The 17,757-nt window shown below is 43.7% G+C and overlaps 1 protein-coding gene and 1 long non-coding RNA gene across 7 annotated transcripts in view; one reads left to right on the forward strand and one right to left on the reverse strand.

Annotated features, from left to right (window-relative positions):
• The window catches only part of slc38a9 (solute carrier family 38 member 9), a 151,871-nt gene that overhangs the window by 119,035 nt on the left and 15,079 nt on the right, over positions 1–17,757 (forward strand). For all 6 annotated transcript variants that reach the window (XM_072497025.1, XM_072497026.1, XM_072497031.1 and 3 more), the window contains exons 11-12: positions 1,300–1,406; positions 13,661–13,774. In XM_072497025.1, the coding sequence (XP_072353126.1) occupies positions 1,300–1,406; positions 13,661–13,774 (221 nt within the window). The remainder of the gene's footprint in view (positions 1–1,299; positions 1,407–13,660; positions 13,775–17,757) is intronic.
• The window catches only part of LOC140409007 (uncharacterized), a 56,174-nt gene continuing 41,678 nt past the window's right edge, over positions 3,262–17,757 (reverse strand). Inside the window, exons 2-3 of the long non-coding RNA XR_011940258.1 lie at positions 3,917–4,053; positions 3,262–3,700 (exon numbers count right to left, since the gene is read on the reverse strand). This is a non-coding gene — a long non-coding RNA (uncharacterized lncRNA). The remainder of the gene's footprint in view (positions 3,701–3,916; positions 4,054–17,757) is intronic.

A 17,757-nucleotide genomic window follows, 5' to 3' on the forward strand; every position in this document is an offset into this window, starting at 1 on the left:
CCCTCGGGGATCAATGTTGGGGCCTCTTGCTGTTTATCGTTTATATAAATGATTTAGACATGAATGTAGGAGGGTTGATCAGTAAGTTTGCAGATGAAACAAAAATTGGTGGGATGGTAAATATGTGAGGAAGATAGCCTTTGGGTACAGGAGGATATAGACAAGCTGGTTCGATGGGCCGATCAGTGGTAAATGGAATTCAATCCGGATAAGTGTAACATGATGCACTTGGCAGGACAAACAAGGCAAGGAAATACATGATAAATGGCAGGACCCTAGGAAGCACCGAGGATCACAGGGACCTTGGTGTGCATGTACGCCCGCCCCTTAAGGTATCAGAGCAGGTAGACCGGCATATGGTATACTTGCCTTTATGAACTGAGGCACAGAGATTTAAGAGCAGGGATGTTATGCTGGAACTGTATAAAACATTGGTTAAACCACATCTGTGCACAGTTCTGGAATCCACATTAGAGCTGATGGCAACACTTTAAATTCAATGCACACATGTGACCACTGTTGTAGAAAGGAGGATACTCGCTTGAGCTTTGAACAAGTTGTAGTTCAGAGGGAAGAGGATTAGAAGCCTGCAAAGAGGAGTCAGTGAAGCAGTATCAAGAAGTGGCTGAATTTTGCAACATTGGGAGTAAAATAAGGGCAGTACTGTGCAGTGTACAGCCTTAATTTTCACTTATTTCTAACCATTCGCCATGATGTTGCTGAATGGCAGCGCAGCCTTGAGGGGCTGAATAGCCTACTTCTATTCCCATGGCATCCACTGCATCTCATTTATAACATGCATCCAGCATTGGATGAACAAATTAAATTTCCTCCAGTTAAATATGTTTAAATATGTTAAACTACATTGAGGTCACATTTTAATGCAAAAACATGCTGGAATATGTGCTCAAAGCAAATTAAATGTTTGGGGGGGGGTTGGGGTGTCCAGAACTAAGGGTCACAGCCTAAGAATAAGGGGTAAGCCATTCAGGACTGAGATGAGGAAGACCGTCTTCTGAGTTGTGAACCTGTGGAATTCTCTGCCACTGAACGCTGTTGGGGCCAGTCCGCTGGATATATTCAAGAGGGAGCTGGACATGCCCTTGTGGCTAAAGGGATCAAGGGGTATGGGGAGAAAGAGGGGGGCAGATACTGAATTTGCATGATCAACCATGATATTGAATGGTGGTATAGACTCGAAGGGCCAAATGGCCTACTCCTGCACCTATTTTCTGTGTTTCAAGCAAACTCATTGGATGCTAATTCCATAGTCCGTGAAGATTTGTTTTGTTTTTCCAGAGTTCAGGTTATCTTTTCCACATCTCACTGGAGTTCTTGCACTTGCCTTCTTCATTCACAACTGTGTCATCACGCTGTTGAAGAACAACAAACACCAAGAAAATAATGTGAGTTATAACTCTAGGAAGATTCACATTAGGTGATTTTCCCTATTGTAACATTCATGGTAATATCTAACTTGGCTGTCTGTCTGGTTACATAAACTGGCATCTGAATTGTATGTTAGAAAGAATTTATCTTCCCATTAAGTACTAGCTCTGACCAAAACAAAATAATATAATAATAATCTTTATTGTCACAAGGAGGGCTGTTGTCGGCTGCAAAGAGACATAGAAAGGATGCAGAGCTGGGTTGAGAAGTGGCAGATGGAGTTTAACCCTGAAAAGTGTGAGGTTGTCCATTTTGGAAGGACAAATATGAATGCGGAATACAGGGTTAACGGTAGAGTTCTTGGCAATGTGGAGGAGCAGAGAGATCTTGGGGTCTATGTTCATACATCTTTGAAAGTTGCCACTCGAGTGGATAGAGCTGGGAAGAAGGCCTATGGTGTGCTAGCGTTCATTAACAGAGGGATTGAATTTAAGAGCCGTGAGGTGATGCAGCTGTACAAAACTTTGGTACGGCCACATTTGGAGTACTGTGTACAGTTCTGGTCGCCTCATTTTAGGAAGAATGTGGAAGCTTTGGAAAAGGTGCAAAGGAGATTTACCAGGATGTTGCCTGGAATGGAGAGTAGGTCTTACGAGGAAAGGTTGAGGGTGCTAGGCCTTTTCTCATTAGAACGGAGAAGGATGAGGGGCGACTTGATAGAGGTTTATAAGATGATCAGGGGAATAGATAGAGTAGACAGTCAGACTTTTTCCCCGGGTGGAACAAACCATTACAAGGGGACATAAATTTAAGGTGAATGGTGGAAGATATAGGGGGGATGTCAGAGGTAGGTTCTTTACCCAGAGAGTAGTGGGGGCATGGAATGCACTGCCTGTGGAAGTAGTTGAGTCGGAAACATTAGGGACCTTCAAGCAGCTATTGGATAGGTACATGGATTACGGTAAAATGATATAGTGTAGATTGATTTGTTCTTAAGGGCAGCACGGTAGCATTGTGGATAGCACAATTGCTTCACTGCTCCAGGGTCCCAGATTCGATTCCGGCTTGGGTCACTGTCTGTGCGGAGTCTGCACATCCTCCCCATGTGTGTGTGGGTTTCCTCCGGGTGCTCCGGTTTCCTCCCACAGTCCAAAGATGTGCAGGTTAGGTGGATTGGCCATGACAAATTGCCCTTAGTGTCCAGAATTGCCCTTGGTGTTGGGTGGAGGTGTTGACTTTGGGTGGGGTGCTCTTTCCGGGAGCCGGTGCAGATTCAATGGGCCGATGATAATCTATGATTAATCTCGGACAAAGATTCGGCACAACATCGTGGGCCGAAGGGCCTGTTCTGTGCTGTATTTTTCTATGTTCTAAGTAGGCTTGCATCAAAACTGCAATGATATTACTGTGAAAAGCCCCTTGTCGCCATGTTCCGGAGCCTGTTCAGGTACACGGAGAATTCGGAATGTCCAAATTACCTAACGGCACATCTTTCGGGACAGAGAGAGGAAACCGGAGCACCCAGAGGAAACCCATGCAGACACAGGGAGAACGTGCAGACTCCACGCTGGGAATCGAACCTGGGACCCTGGAGCTGTGCAGCAACAGTGCTACCCACTGTGCTCGAGCCTTAAGTTTTTAACCCATCTCCAGTGAGCTCTAGAATGCAAATATGATCTGGTGCTTCAATTTGTCTGTCCTTTGGAGGGGAAAATCTGGAACAATTCCCTTAGAGTCACATCTTAATTGGGAAAGCTCTCCACAGGGCAAGTTGTTCCAAGCTCCTAATAATGACAGACCATTAAAGATGCCTCTCGATCACAATTGGTATTGGAATGAATACCCTCAATGTTAATATTGCCAAATAAAACATTTTTTAAAAGGTGCACTGAAATCATTTATTATGAACTGTTTGCTTTTGAAGTTTTCGGCTTGTTCGGTTTGTCGAATTTTACAATTCCACCAACCCAGTTGTTTGAAGTGCCACCCCGTTTTCTTTGATTTGAGTTATTATTGTCACATGTATTAGTATACAGTGGAAAGTATTGTTTCTTGCATGCTATACAAACAATGCATACCGTACATAGGGAAGGAAGGAGAGACAGCAGAATATAATGTTACAGTTATAGCAAGGTGTAGAGAAAAGATCAACTTAATACGAGGTAGGCCCATTTCAAAGGTCTGATGGCAGTAGGGCAGAAGCTGTTCTTGAGTTGGTTGGTACATGACCTCAAACTTTGGTATCGGCTGGTCTGGGTCGATTTCAGGTCGTCAGTTTCAGGTGTCTCCAGGGTCCTAAAGATCGCTAAATCTGTAAGTAATTGAATTAGAACATTGTTAGAGAGTTTAAAAGAGTTAGAATGAAGTTTAAGAAGCATAGAACGAGAGTAAAAGATAGAATTAGAGGATATGCTGGGCACAGCTTGCAAGAAGTTGCCTCGCTCCGGCGCCATCTTACTTTCAAGTTTTCTATTCAAAACTAGTCATTTTTGCCACTGTTGTCTGTTAAAGGTCTGAGAAGTCTTACCCACTTGTTCCCCTTCTTAGGGGTGTCCTTGTTCCGCTTCTTAGGGGTGTCTTGGTGATTCAATTTGCAGAACAGCTGATCTCGGAGTGTTTCGGTAGCCAGTCAGACAATTTGCAGAAATTGTTTTGTGGTTGTTTCTGCCAAGAGTACACAAGACCTATACATCAGGAGCCAGCAGGAGAAACTTAATTTTACGGAGATGCTGTTGGTCCAATTAATTTAGAATGGTGCAATGCTGCAGGTTGACATCAGGTGGCAGACATTTGCCATCTTTTTTTTTTGCATTAGCTTGTGCAAGACAGAGCTGAGTTTTTGTGTCAACACTAGAGGGAGCACTTGGTGAACTCAAGTGTCAGCTGGCTCAATCAAAAACAAGTTGGCTTAATCCATAGAATCCCTACAATACGGGTGGTGCAGTGGTTAGCACTGTTGCCTACGGCACTGAGGACCCGGGTTCGATCTCAGCCCTGGGCCACTGCCTGTGTGGAGTTTGCACATTCTTCCTGTGTCTGCGTGGGTTTCACCCCCACAACCCAAAGATGTGCAGGTTGGGTGGATTGGCCACACTGAATTGTCCTTTAGTTGGAAACAAATAATTGCATACTCTTTATTTTAAAAAAAGAATCCCTACAGTACAGAAGGAGGCCATTCAGCCCACCGAGTCTGCACCGACCCTCCGAAAGAACACCCCACCTCTACCCTGCCCTAACCACAACCTGTGCATCAGGGACAATTTATCATGGCCAATCCACCTAACCTGTGCATCTTTGGACTGTGGGATGAAACCAGAACACCAGGAGGAAAGACACTCTGAGAAAGTGCAAACTCCATTCACTCAGTCACACCAAGGCTGGAATTGAACCTGGATCTCTGGCACTATGGGGCAGCAGTGCTAACCGCTGTTAGGCTAAAGTTCAAGTTACCCATTTTCAGGTCTGTGCAGTTCTTAACGAATTACAAGTGCTTGTATCTAGTTTAGCAACTTATTTTAGAAATACAGTTGTTAAATATTCTTCAATTCAATAAATGAAAATATATAATCAGGAAATTTGAATAAATGAGATTCCCAGCTTCCAATGAACTCTAACTTGAAATTAATTGTAATGTCTTTTGGTAAAAAATTAAAAGTGTTTAGATTAAAATATTTAAGAAATAAATGATTTCTTCATGCAGGATTTGGAATAATAATCCTGGGATTAGACCATAAGATATTTAGGAGCAGAATGTGGCCATTCAGCCCATAGCATCTGCTCTGCCATTCGATCATGGCTGAAATGTTCCTCATCCCCATTCTCCTGCCTTTTCCCCATAACCCCTGATCTCCTTATTAATCAAGAACACCAGATTTGTGCTTTAAGTGCTGTTACCTACAGGCCAAGTGCCGGAAGGTGGAATTGGACAGAATCGTTATTTCTTCGAACATGAGAACTAGGCTTGGGCAATTTAGCCTCTCGAGCCTGCTCCACTGTTCAATATGATCATGGCTGATCTCATCATGGCCTCAACTCCACCGTCTTGTCTGTTCTCTGTAACACTTCAACCCATTCCTAATTAAAAATCTGTCTAACTCCTCAAATTTACTTCCTGTCCCAGCATCCACCGCACTCTGGGGTAGTTAATTCCACAGATTCACGACCCTTTCGGAGAAGTGATGTCTCCACATCTCTGGTTTAAATTTGCTCCTCCTTAGCCTGAGCGTTCTAAAATGCTCCACAAGAAGTAGCATCCGCTCCACATCCACTTTATCCTTACCGTTTTAAGATCTTGTATACCTCAATTCGATCTCCCCTCATTCTTCTAAACCTAGAGAGTATAGGTCTAAACTGCACAATCTCAAAGAGCTCCCATTATCTACCAACCAAGTTATCCAGACTGAGAACTCAGCATAAAGTCTTGATACACCGGGGGAGAAATTGAATTCAATATAATTTGTTTGTATATTATTCATAGGAAAATAAGCAAATTATCTGATTTATAATGGATTGTGGCAAATTAATTGGTGTTCTTTGCAGGGCTTTCATCTCTCTGTAGTTGTTGCCCATGGTGCCTTTTTCGACCGAGTGGAATGGGTGTGAAGACTAATCTACTTTCAATGCCTTTTTTAATTAAACAGTCAAAAAATGAAGAAAATGTTCCATCCTGTTGTTGATTGGAAAGGCATCAGGGATAGTGGCGCATGTGCCAGTGACTGCACTGTGGACTAAAGGCACATGTGCAACTGTTCTCATCACCTTTCCGATCAGTGACCGGTTAGTGGCAAGATGCAGTCCTCCTGTGTTCTGATCACATTTTTCCAGATGATCGCTCTTTAGATACTTGTTTTTTATGGAATTGCATATTCATGTGCCCTCACTTGATACTAAAATATGTTATGATCTATTCAATTCTTGATGCTTATTTCTATTTTTTCCAGAATTGTCTTTGTTTCCATTTTCTCCACCCTTCCAGTAAATATCCATATAGTGCACTATCACTCCTTCACCACCTCTTCTTTCCTTTGCCAACCCTTCCTTCCTGTGGCACTGTCTTCCAGTCTCTATCACCCTTGCTCAGATGTGCCACACGCCAGAACACAACTCCAGCGACTGGTGCGCTCCGTCCAAGATTTCCAGGCACTCCAGCTCCTACCAGATCCCAACATTTCTCTTTGATGCTCAAGATCAAAATCTTCCTATGCTACCCCTGTTCATTACTGCTACCTGGAACATTTTTCATACCAATTTTTCTGAATCTTGGGCCGTTTTTAACCATGGTAATTTAAACAAATCTATACTGATTAACCTAACATCTGCAAATCTGGATTTAATTAAAGATTTGTCCCACAAAATACCAGGAATATACTGGAAAAGTGCAGTTCAAAACAATCACTAAATTAACTTAAATAAATAAAGAGTGCATTATCTAGTCTCTTCAGGTGGAAGAAAGCAATTTCTTCAAGTCGGCTGAGAAATTCAAGACTCCTGGATACCAACGTTGTTTGGACATGCTTGTGAGGAAGAAACATTGTGTTGCCAAATGTCCACATTCTAAAACTAAGAACATAAATCCAAATTCAGTCCAACATTTGGAAAAGCTTCCCACAAACTCATTGTGTAATTATTTGCTCCCTGCTGTCTAACACTGAAAGCATAAATAAAATTGCCATTTAAATCCCATAACACAACTGAATGTGGTTGAGTTAGTAAGGCAGTATAGGGAGAAGGAAGTAGCAAATCAGATTCAAAAGACACAGGCAGGTTCACCACCATTCTCTCGTGCCAGTTAGCAACCTCTTTGCAAGGCTGATGGTCTAACCTCTCGGTGTTGAAAAATATTGAACATCGACTTGGGTTTTTCTCTTGCTAAAGCTTGTTAAAGTTTAAAAACATTTTTAAGGATCAATCTGGCTGAAACGTTCTCATGAAGAAAGCATTCTTAGGATGTCTTTTAAATTTCCTTTGGTTACACATGTTATGAACCATTTTTGTTGTCCGTGAAGTAGTTAGGAATGCACTAGATGGAAACATTTTTGCTTCAGCTTAAACCAGCCACCAAGGGAGTGGGAGAAGTGGTAGAGGTTGATTTTCTTTCTGCTAGAAAGTAAATCCTACTCTGCTTGGACAACTGCCTCGGGGTGTCTTACAGTGCACTGATGCATGGATTGTATTACAAATTAATTGTGCCTTAATGTATGCCAGTAGAACTGTTTTCATCTAATGATCTTCCTCACGCCAGGCTAAAGTTTACCAAAGCCTTGAAATTAAAGCAAAATACTGCAGATGCTGGAAATGCAAAATAAGACCATAAGACATATAGGAGCGGAAGTAAGGCCATTCGGCCCATCGAGTCCACTCCACCATTCAATCATGGCTGATTTCAACTCCATTTACCCGCTCCGCTCTCTCTCCATAGCCCTTAATTCCTCGAGAAATCAAGAATTTATCAACTTCTGTCTTAAAGACACTCAACGTCCCGCCTCCACCGCCCTCCGTGGCAATGAATTCCACAGACCCACCACTCTCTGGCTGAAGAAATTTCTCCTCATCTCTGTTCTAAAGTGACTCCCTTTTATTCTAAGGCTGTGCCCCCGGGTCCTAGTCTCCCCCGCTAATGGAAACAACTTCCCTACATCCACCCTATCTAAGCCATTCATTATCTTGTAAGTTTCTATTAGATCTCCCCTCAACCTCCTAAACTCCAATGAATATAATCCCAGGATCCTCAGACGTTCATCGTATGTTAGGCCGACCATTCCTGGGATCATCCGTGTGAATCTCCGCTGGACCCGCTCTAGTGCCAGTATGTCCTTCCTGAGGTGTGGGCGCCCAAAATTGCGCTCAGTATTCTAAATGGGGCCTAACTAATGCTTTATAAAGCTTCAGAAGTACATCCCTGCTTTTATATTCCAAGCCTCTTGAGATAAATGACAACATTGCATTTGCTTTCTTAATTACGGACTCAACCTGCAAGTTTACCTTTAGAGAATCCTGGACTAGGACTCCCAAGTCCCTTTGCACTTCAGCGTTAAGAATTTTGTCACCGTTTAGAAAATAGTCCACACCTCCTCCATACTACCTGCCCCTCCACCTATCTTTGTATCATCGGCAAACTTAGCCAGAATGCTCCCAGTCCCGTCATCTAGATCGTTAATATATAAAGAGAACAGCTGTGGCCCCAACACTGAACCCTGCGGGACTCCACTCGTCACCGGTTGCCATTCCGAAAAAGAACCTTTTATCCCAACTCTCTGCCTTCTGCCTGACAGCCAATCGTCAATCCATGTTAGTACCTTGCCTCGAATACCATGGGGCCCTTATTTTACTCCGCAGTCTCCCGTGAGGCACCTTATCAAAGGCCTTTTGGAAGTCAAGATAGATAACATCCATTGGCTCTCCTTGGTCTAACCTATTTGTTATCTCTTCAAAGAACTCTAACAGGTTTGTCAAGCACGACCTCCCCTTGCTAAATCCATGCTGACTTGTCCTAATCCGACCCTGCACTTCCAAGAATTTTGAAATCTCATCCTTATCAATGGATTCGAGAATCTTGCCAACAACCGAGGTTAGGCTAATTGGCCTATAATTTTCCATCTTTTTCCTTGTTCCCTTCTTGAACAGGGGGGTTACAACAGCGATTTTCCAATCATCTGGGACTTTCCCTGACTCCAGTGACTTTTGGAAGATCCTAACTAACGCCTCCACTATTTCTTCAGTTATCTCCTTTAGAACTCTAGGATGTAGCCCATCTGGGCCCGGAGATTTATCAATTTTTAGACCTCTTAGTTTCTCTAGCACTTTCTCCTTTGTGATGGCTACCATATTCAACTCTGCCCCCTGACGCTCCTGAATTGTTGGGATATTACTCATATCTTCTACTGTGAAGACTGACGCAAAGTACTTATTTAGTTCCTCGGCTATTTCCTCGTCTCCCATCACTAGATTACCAGCGTCATTTAGGAGCGGCCCAATGTCTACTTTTGCCTCCCGTTTGTTTTTAATGTATTTAAAGAAACTTTTACTATCATTCCTAATGTTACTGGCTAGCCTACCTTCATATTTGATCCTCTCTTTCCTTATTTCTCTCTTTGTTATCCTCTGTTTGTTTTTGGAGCCTTCCCAATCTTCTGACTTCCCACTACTCTTTGCCACATTATAGGCTTTCTCTTTTGCTTTGATGCATTCCCTAACTTCCTTTGTCAGCCATGACTGCCTAATCCCCCCTCTGATAACCTTTCTTTTCTTTGGGATGAACCTCTGTACTGTGTCCTCAATTATTCCCAGAAACTCCTGCCATTGCTGTTCTACTGTCTTTCCCACTTGGCTCTGCTCCCAGTCAATTTTCATCAGTTCCTCCCTCATGCCCCTGTAGTTACCTTTATTTCACTGTAACACCTTTACATCTGATTCTACCTTCTTTCTTTCAAATTGGAGATTGAATTCTACCATATTATGATCACATCCTCCTAAGTGTTCCCTTACTTCAAGATCTTTAATCAAGTCTGGCTCATTACATAACACTAAGTCCAGAATGGCCTGTTCCCTCGTGGGCTCCATCACAAGCTGTTCCAAAAAGCCCTCCTGTAAACATTCAATGAATTCCCTTTCCTTGGGTCCACTGGCAAAATTATTTACCCAGTCCACCTGCATATTGAAGTCCCCCATGATCACTGTGACCTTGCCTTTCTGACATGCACTTTCTATTTCGTGGTGCATTTTGTGCCCCTGGTCCTGATCACTGTTAGGAGGTCTGTACATAACTCCCATTATGGTTTTTTTGCCTTTGTGGTTCCTCAACTCTACCCACACAGACTTCACATCATCTGACCCTATGTCGTTTAGTGCTATTGATTTAATTTCATTCCTAATTAACAAGGCAACCCCACCCCCTCTGCCCACCTCTGTCTTTTCGATAGGTTGGGAATCCCTGGATGTTTAAATGCCAGTCCTGAACCCCCTGCAACCACGTCTCTGTGATGCCTACCACATCATACCTGCCAGTCACAATCTGGGCCACAAGCTCATCTACCTTGTTCCGTACACTGTGCGCATTTAAATATAGCACCTTTAATTCTCTATTGACCGTCCCTTTTTGTTTTCTTAGTGTGGTGGACCTTTGTTTACTGAGCCTTTCCACACACTGTCATATTTTGTGGGATGGGGACTATCGTAACCTCTCCAGAGTTCTGTCTTTTTGTGCTTTTTTTGTATTCCTAAGCAGCTACGCTTCCCACTGATTACTTCACCTCTTGGTTCCCTGACTTTCCCTGCCCCCCCCAATCTCTAGTTTAAAGTCCTATTGACCACCCTATTTACTCTTTTCACCGGAACACTGGTCCCAGCTCGGTTCCGGTGGAGACCATCCCAACAGGATAGGTCCCCTCTGTCCCAAAACTGATGCTACTGTCCCATGAAAAGGAACCCCTCTTTCCCACACCACTCTTTCAGCCACGTGTTAACTTCCCTTATTCTTGCATCCCTATGCCAATTTGCACGTGGCTCGGGCAGTAATCCCGAGATTATGACCCTTGAGGACCTGTTTTTTAATTTGAATCCTAGCTCTTTTTCTAATCTCTAAACAGGTACTCTTTCCTAGACTTGCCTATGTTGTTGGTACCGACATGGACCGCAACAACTGGATCCTCCCCCTCCCTCTCCAGTATCCTTTCAAGCCGGTCAGAGATGTCCCGCACCCTAGCACCGGGCAGGCAACATACCATGCAGGACTCTTTATCCTGGTCACAAAGGATACTATCTATCCCCCTGATAATAGAATCCCCTACAACTACAACTTGCCTATTTACTCCCTCCCCTTGAATGGCCTGCTGAACCATGGTGCCTTGGTCAGCTGATTCATCCTTCCTGCAGCCCTGTTCGCCATCCACACAGGGAGCAAGTGCCTCATACCTGTTGGACAGGGTCAAGGGCTGAGGCTCCTGAGTTCCTGACTGCTGGTTCCCTTTACTTGCCTGACTTGCAGTCACACCCTGCTGTCCCTGGCCACTGGCAGGATTTAAACTATTTACTCTGACAGGTGTGACTGCCTCCTGAAACAGTGTCCAGGTAAGTCTCCCCCTCCCGGATGTGCCTCAGTGTTTGAAGCTCAGACTCCAGCTCATCAACTCTGAGCCGGAGCTCTTCGAGCAGCCAACACTTGCTGCAGATGTGGTCGCTGCAGCTTGCAATGGGATCTGCCAGCTCCCACATCAAGCAGCTCAAGCACATCACCTGACCAGCCATCTCTAATTAATTAATTTGTTTAATTTAAGTTTACGAGTTTAGCTGTGTTTTTTTTAAAATTTGGGGCAGATTTGCTATCAACCAATCAGATCACAGCTTCCCTCTGACGTCACTTGGGAAAAAAAACAGGAAGTTACCGTTAGGTTTTTATACTCACAGAGACTGCTCCTCCTCCGAACAGCTCCCGAAATTAGGCCAGAAGAAAGAGAGAAAACAAAACAGTCGGGAAAAAGCACCTTCTCCCACTCTTCACCGAATTACCTCACTGCACCAAATTACCAAGTTTCAAATTCTCACTCTGTCTGTGTCTCACTCACTCAGGCTGTGTCTCTTTGACCAGCGCAACGTTTACTAAGTGCGCTTTCTGTCTGTCTTTTATACAGACTTTAGGATAACTCACACTACTTAAACTTCAAAGAGAAGAATACAATGTGTACCGTTGTGCCCCTAAACAGGCCTCATGTGACTGCCAGATAACTGCCTCTCAGCAATTAGGGTGGGGGCAGCTTCAGCCAATCAGACACTAATCTACACTGCACTTTTAACTGAAAAACGGCACAATTAAATCAACCACTTACCTTTCCTGGTTACCTCACTGCACCAAATTACCAAGTTTCAAATTCTCACTGTGTCTCTGACACGGAAAATGCTGGAAAGCATAATTTACGACTCAAAAGCTGAAGCAGTCCATGTCCAAATGCAGCAAGACCTGGACAATGTCCAGGCTTGGGCTGACATGTAAAATTTGTGTCACAAGTGCCAGGCAATGACCATCTCCAACAAGAGGGGAATCGCCCCTTGATATTCAATGGCAACACCATCGGTGAATCCCCCACTATCAACATCCTAGCGGGCTATCGCTGACCACAAACTGAACCGGACTAGCCATATAAATAGTATGGCCACAAGAGCAGGTCAAAGGCTCGGAATCCTGCGGCGAGTAACCCATCTCCTGACTCCCCAAAGTCTATCCACCATCTACAAGCGACAAGTCAGGTGTGTGATGGAAGACTTTCCACTTGCCTGGATAAGTGCAGCTGCAACAACACTGAAGAACCACACCTCCAGGACAAACCAGCCCACTTTATTTCTACTCCGACAAACATTAAATCCCTCCACCACTGATGGAAGAGTGGCAGCAGTGTGCATCACCCCCAAGATACACTGCAGGAACTCACCAATGTTCCTTGAGCAGCGCCTTCCAAACTCATGACCGCTACCATCTAGTTAGACGAGAACAGCAGATACCTGGGAAGACCACCGAGATTCCCCTCCAAGTCACTCACCATCCTGACTTGGAAATATATCGCTGTTCCTTCACTGTCGCTTGATCAAAATCTTGGAATTCCCTCCCTAACAGCACTGTGGGCGCAGCAGTTCACAAAAGCACCACCATCGTCTCGAGATCAATTACGGATTGGCCTAGCAAATGATGTCCACATCCTGTAAATCAAAAGCAAACCGTTCCTATTCCCAGTCCCAGAGACTCTTTAAAGTGAAGTGTCTCTCTCTCTACATTTGCTGCCCGACCTGCTTAGTCTTTCGAGCACTTTCTGTTTTAATTTGCTGAAGCCTTGTTTAGTGAAACATATTCTGTTTCACTTCAGTTACAAATATCTGTCTATTTATTGCAAAGTTCTGTGGCTGAAAAACCAAAATATGCAGCCTGCAATATTACAAAGCACTTTTGGAGTGTCCGGTGAATAGAGATGCCAAGTCCGCCCACTTGACACTGAGTTCCACTCCTACAGAGAAATTTGTAAAAGTCCAAAATTTTAATATGTTGTTGCTCTCTGGAACTATTTTCTTCTATGATGATTGTGAACTTTCAATCAAGATGTATTCTAATGAGTTGGAGAGATGATTGAGCTGGTTCTACCATATTACAACAACCAAATAAAATATGAAGCACATTTCGTTATCATATTCACAAGTAGTATGCTTTTAATTAACCCAAGGTGGCATGGACCGAAGTTTATTTCCTTAGCTTATGCAGACTTATTTTCTTGTCATTTAATTATTACTTCAGGTTCGGGATCTCTCCATTGCCTATCTACTCGTGGGATTGACCTATCTGTATGTTGCAGTGATGACATTTGCTGCATTTCCCTCCCCAGCATTATCCAAAGACTGTATTGAGCCGGTATGTATTTCTGAAATTCTTTAGCAGATAAAAATATCTAAATGAATGTAAAGTTTTGCTGCTGACCAGGGCAAGAATAAGAGAGGGAGTAATGGAGGAAATTCCAGCTGCAGAGTTATTGTGGTTAACCCCCCCCCCCCCCCCCCCACACACACACACACACACACACACACACAGTCTGACTCTGCACTTCTGACATATTTTTATCTACAGCGTGGTACAATGTTCCAATGAAGCCCTGGCAAGCTGGAGGAACAGCACCTCATTCTTCAATTAAGTACTTTATAGCTTTTGGCTGCCATGAACTCTGTCCTCCATTTTGAATTTTCAATGCGTATCTTGTTCTCATGTTTTTATTTTCATACAGCACTGACCTTTATTTTGTTATTCACACCTCTGAACAAAGCTTTCAAGAAGCAAAGAAATCATTGCCACTCCCTTTGCTCATTGTTCCATGACATCTTTTGTCAGTTAACTTACGCTGCCCATCTCTAACCTATCCCTGACCTTTTCCTTTGCTCCACCTGCCCCAACCCTCTTTTTCAACAGTATAAAACTCCGTCACATTCTGCTTTGGATAGTGGAATCCATGTTCGCTCTGTTTCCGCCTGCACAGATTTTGCCAGATCTGGATGCTGCAAATCTTAAATAAAAATACAGTATTTTGCTTTTATCGACTAGATGTATGCAGAGTTAGCAAATAGTGACATCAATAACGGTATGATGCTGATTTGATGCCAGTGTTGCCATTTTGGAGTTCAAAACTCCAGCATACACCCTTGCATTATTTAGTATGCATTCATCAGCATAAGCAATGTGAGCTCCTGTGTTATTCAAGGCATGATTAACTACTTCCAATTTAGCAACCAATCGATTTCAATTGGCTGTTGCTGCAATTGTAGGAGCGTTTTAATGCTTTCCTTCGATGGTGTTCCTGCTGTGGTGTAGGTCATTGAGCTGGAAAACCACAAACCTGGCGCAATGCTCTGGGATTCCAGGCTCAAGTGCCACCACGTTGGTTGAGTTTGAATTCTAAAATCTTGATGTATAAGTTGCTGAAGTCTACAGTGCATGGTGTGGCAGGGCTGAAGGTCTTTGTCCTGCCTTCATGGATTCTACATAAATCACATCCTCCCTGATGGGTGCAATATTGCACTCCCTTGGCCTAAAGCTTTGCAGGAAAAATGAATAACATGGGGATAGACAAACTGGATTAGGCCATTTGGTCCTTGGAGTCTGCTCCACCATTCAATTTGATTATGGCTGATGCTCAACATCGCACTACCACGCTCTACCCAAAACCCATGGTGCCTTTAGAATCTAGGAATCCATTTCCTCTGAAATTGACTACTTTCTGTCCAGTCTGGTCTCAATCAAAAGGCTGAGTTCGGATTTAGAAATTCCTTTAGTTTATTTCAAATAGATTGCGAGCTTACACTCTCTCTGATGAAGGCAGGAGACCCATGTCTCTTGAAATCCCAGAGCGAGTGAACAAAGAGAATCAACCCATGTGTGTGTGTTCACATTCATGCAGTATGTTTTTGAAAACTCACCACTATTCTTAGAAATCCCCCTATACCAAAAAGGGCCGACATTCTAAATGGTGAACAGGGATTCTCACTCCCCGACTCCGATGCAGGCTTCAGTGGGTGCTATTCAGGTCAAACTATGTTTTCAAGCCATCCCCTGGTATAACCCATACCTTCACCGAAGATTTCATCTACTTACCACTTAGTAGCATTGATCCTGGGTCCCGAATTGCTAAGTAAATAAAGTAGACTTTAGAATAACCACTATTTCAGGTTAAAACTTAAGTTATTTTATTATATATTTTTTTTCTTTTTAAAAGATGCAATCACTATCTTTACAGAAAAGTAAAAAGATCTTGCTTCTGGATCCTTCTGGTTGGTTGAAGGGACCTTCAGGCCCAACTTGACAATCAATCTTTTTAAAATCTGGTCTTCTTTAGATGTATTCGCTGATGAGCTCGGTTGCTGTGTCATATCTTTCCCATGTACCGAGCTATGAGAGCTGGCTATCTCTGAGCTGACTCTGCCTACTCTTTAAATTCTAGTCTTCCTTCGATGTATTAGCTGTTTTAGCTCGGCTGCATGCCCTGTCCCTTTCCCATGGCCGAGCTGACTGAGTTCTGGTTCTGGTAGCTGTCCCCTTTCTTCGGGTTGATATATTTTTCTAACAGTTATCTAGTTTTTATGACGTTATTGTAAAGTAACTCTTATTTTCTTTGATTGTAGAAAGTATCTTTGATCTAATCATCCTAATCCAACTAAGTATTCATTTTGACATGACCTCACCTCCTAGATCTGATTACATTGTTTCCTTTGTGATGTTCAAAATGCTTTGACTTCAAGAGGTGTTACTTTTAATTCCTGTCATTTCTATAGTTTTATTTTCCAATTGTGTCCTCAGCTCACAATTATGACTTTGATTTTGGCTTTGAATTATGTTTCTCGTGGACTGAGCTAGTCTCCAGTTTTCTTTAATTTACCTGGTATTAGCAAAATTTCACACCTAGAATTATCACCAAATTCAACTGAACCTCATCCTTTCCTGTCCAGCTGCTTACTAAAATAGTTACTTTCAATGAAGGTGTGAACCATTGTTTTTACCTTCAAACAAAAATCCTGTTTTCCTTGTTTGCTAAACCTGATGAACAAGACTATCTGCATTTTACAATCCTTCCCTGGCTGCTGCTGTTAACCCTTTGTGGGATCTTGCCCTGTATTCTCTCATGTTTCTCTCAAGACCAGATATTGCCAGACTTCCATGTTTCAAATGACACATCTTTCCATATTATCAATTACAAGTATCAAGTTTCACATACACGAATACAAGATAATAGGCCCTTTCCTTGACCTGGTCATATAATCTAACTGCCACTGATTCTGATAGGCTCATTACACATTCCTTTCCTTCCTCTGGGCCTCTGCCTCCCAGCATCCTTTGTAGCATCTTTGCCCACCTCTTTGTTCAATCCTTGCAACCCGAATTAATGTCCATAATGCACTATTCTAACTGGTCATCCCAGTCTAATGCTCTTTTCTTGAGTTCAATTCCTTACCTCCAATACATTCCGTGTATTCAATCTGGGCTGGCTGACTAGTAATGGCAAGGGTGCCATTGCAGTGGTGGGTGGATGAATGCTGTGATTCATGGAGCTACTACAAGTTTCGGATAAACATGGGACTTTGAAGGAGTAGGCCAGTCATAGAGTCAGAGGGTGAGATCTACTGACAGTGTTACGACTAAAAGGCGGTGCGGCCGGTATATCCCTCTTCCGGGATCTACCCGGTTCACCACACCTCACGAGATCTAACGCAATGTCATGAGACAATGCGATCTGAATCCTGCCCATTGTGGGCGGGATCACTTAGCAAATCTGCATATTAAAGTGAAACCGCTAGTCTCACTGATCTACATTCCCCCTAAGCCGTAAGATCAAACTCCCTCGCCTTGGAGATCTCAGGCGAGCAACGTTCAGTGCTGGCGTCCAGACGGAACTGCATGGGTGGGGGGGTCTCCCAGGGGATCGGAGGCCGCCAGGTGCTTTCCCTTTAAGGAGGGTGCCATTTGAGCATCCTGGTTATGCCACCTGGGTGCTAGCCTGGCACTGCCAAGGTGCTCGGGTGGCACAGCCAGCTAGCATGTGTGGTGCCAAGCTGGCATTTTACCCATGCTGCGGATCAGGCCCGAGGGTACCCTGCATGGGTGAGTGGGGTTGGGGGGAAGGCCCCTCAGAGGACCTCCTTTTTATAGGTGAGCTGGGGCTTTGGGGTGGGGGGGTGGGAGGGTTTCAAGAGATTGCAAAGCACCCCAATCTCATCGTACGCTGAAGAGTTCTGGCGAGCGGATGTCCCCTGAGCAGAAACCAGGACTAAGTGCACCCTCAGCTGCACGTTCCCCCTGAGGCCCCCAATCCACCCAAATGGCTGTTCGATAGCACGATGTTTCTCGGTGCTCTG

Source organism: Scyliorhinus torazame, chromosome 3 (assembly GCF_047496885.1).
Source record: "Scyliorhinus torazame isolate Kashiwa2021f chromosome 3, sScyTor2.1, whole genome shotgun sequence".
In the NCBI taxonomy this organism is placed as follows: domain Eukaryota; kingdom Metazoa; phylum Chordata; class Chondrichthyes; order Carcharhiniformes; family Scyliorhinidae; genus Scyliorhinus; species Scyliorhinus torazame.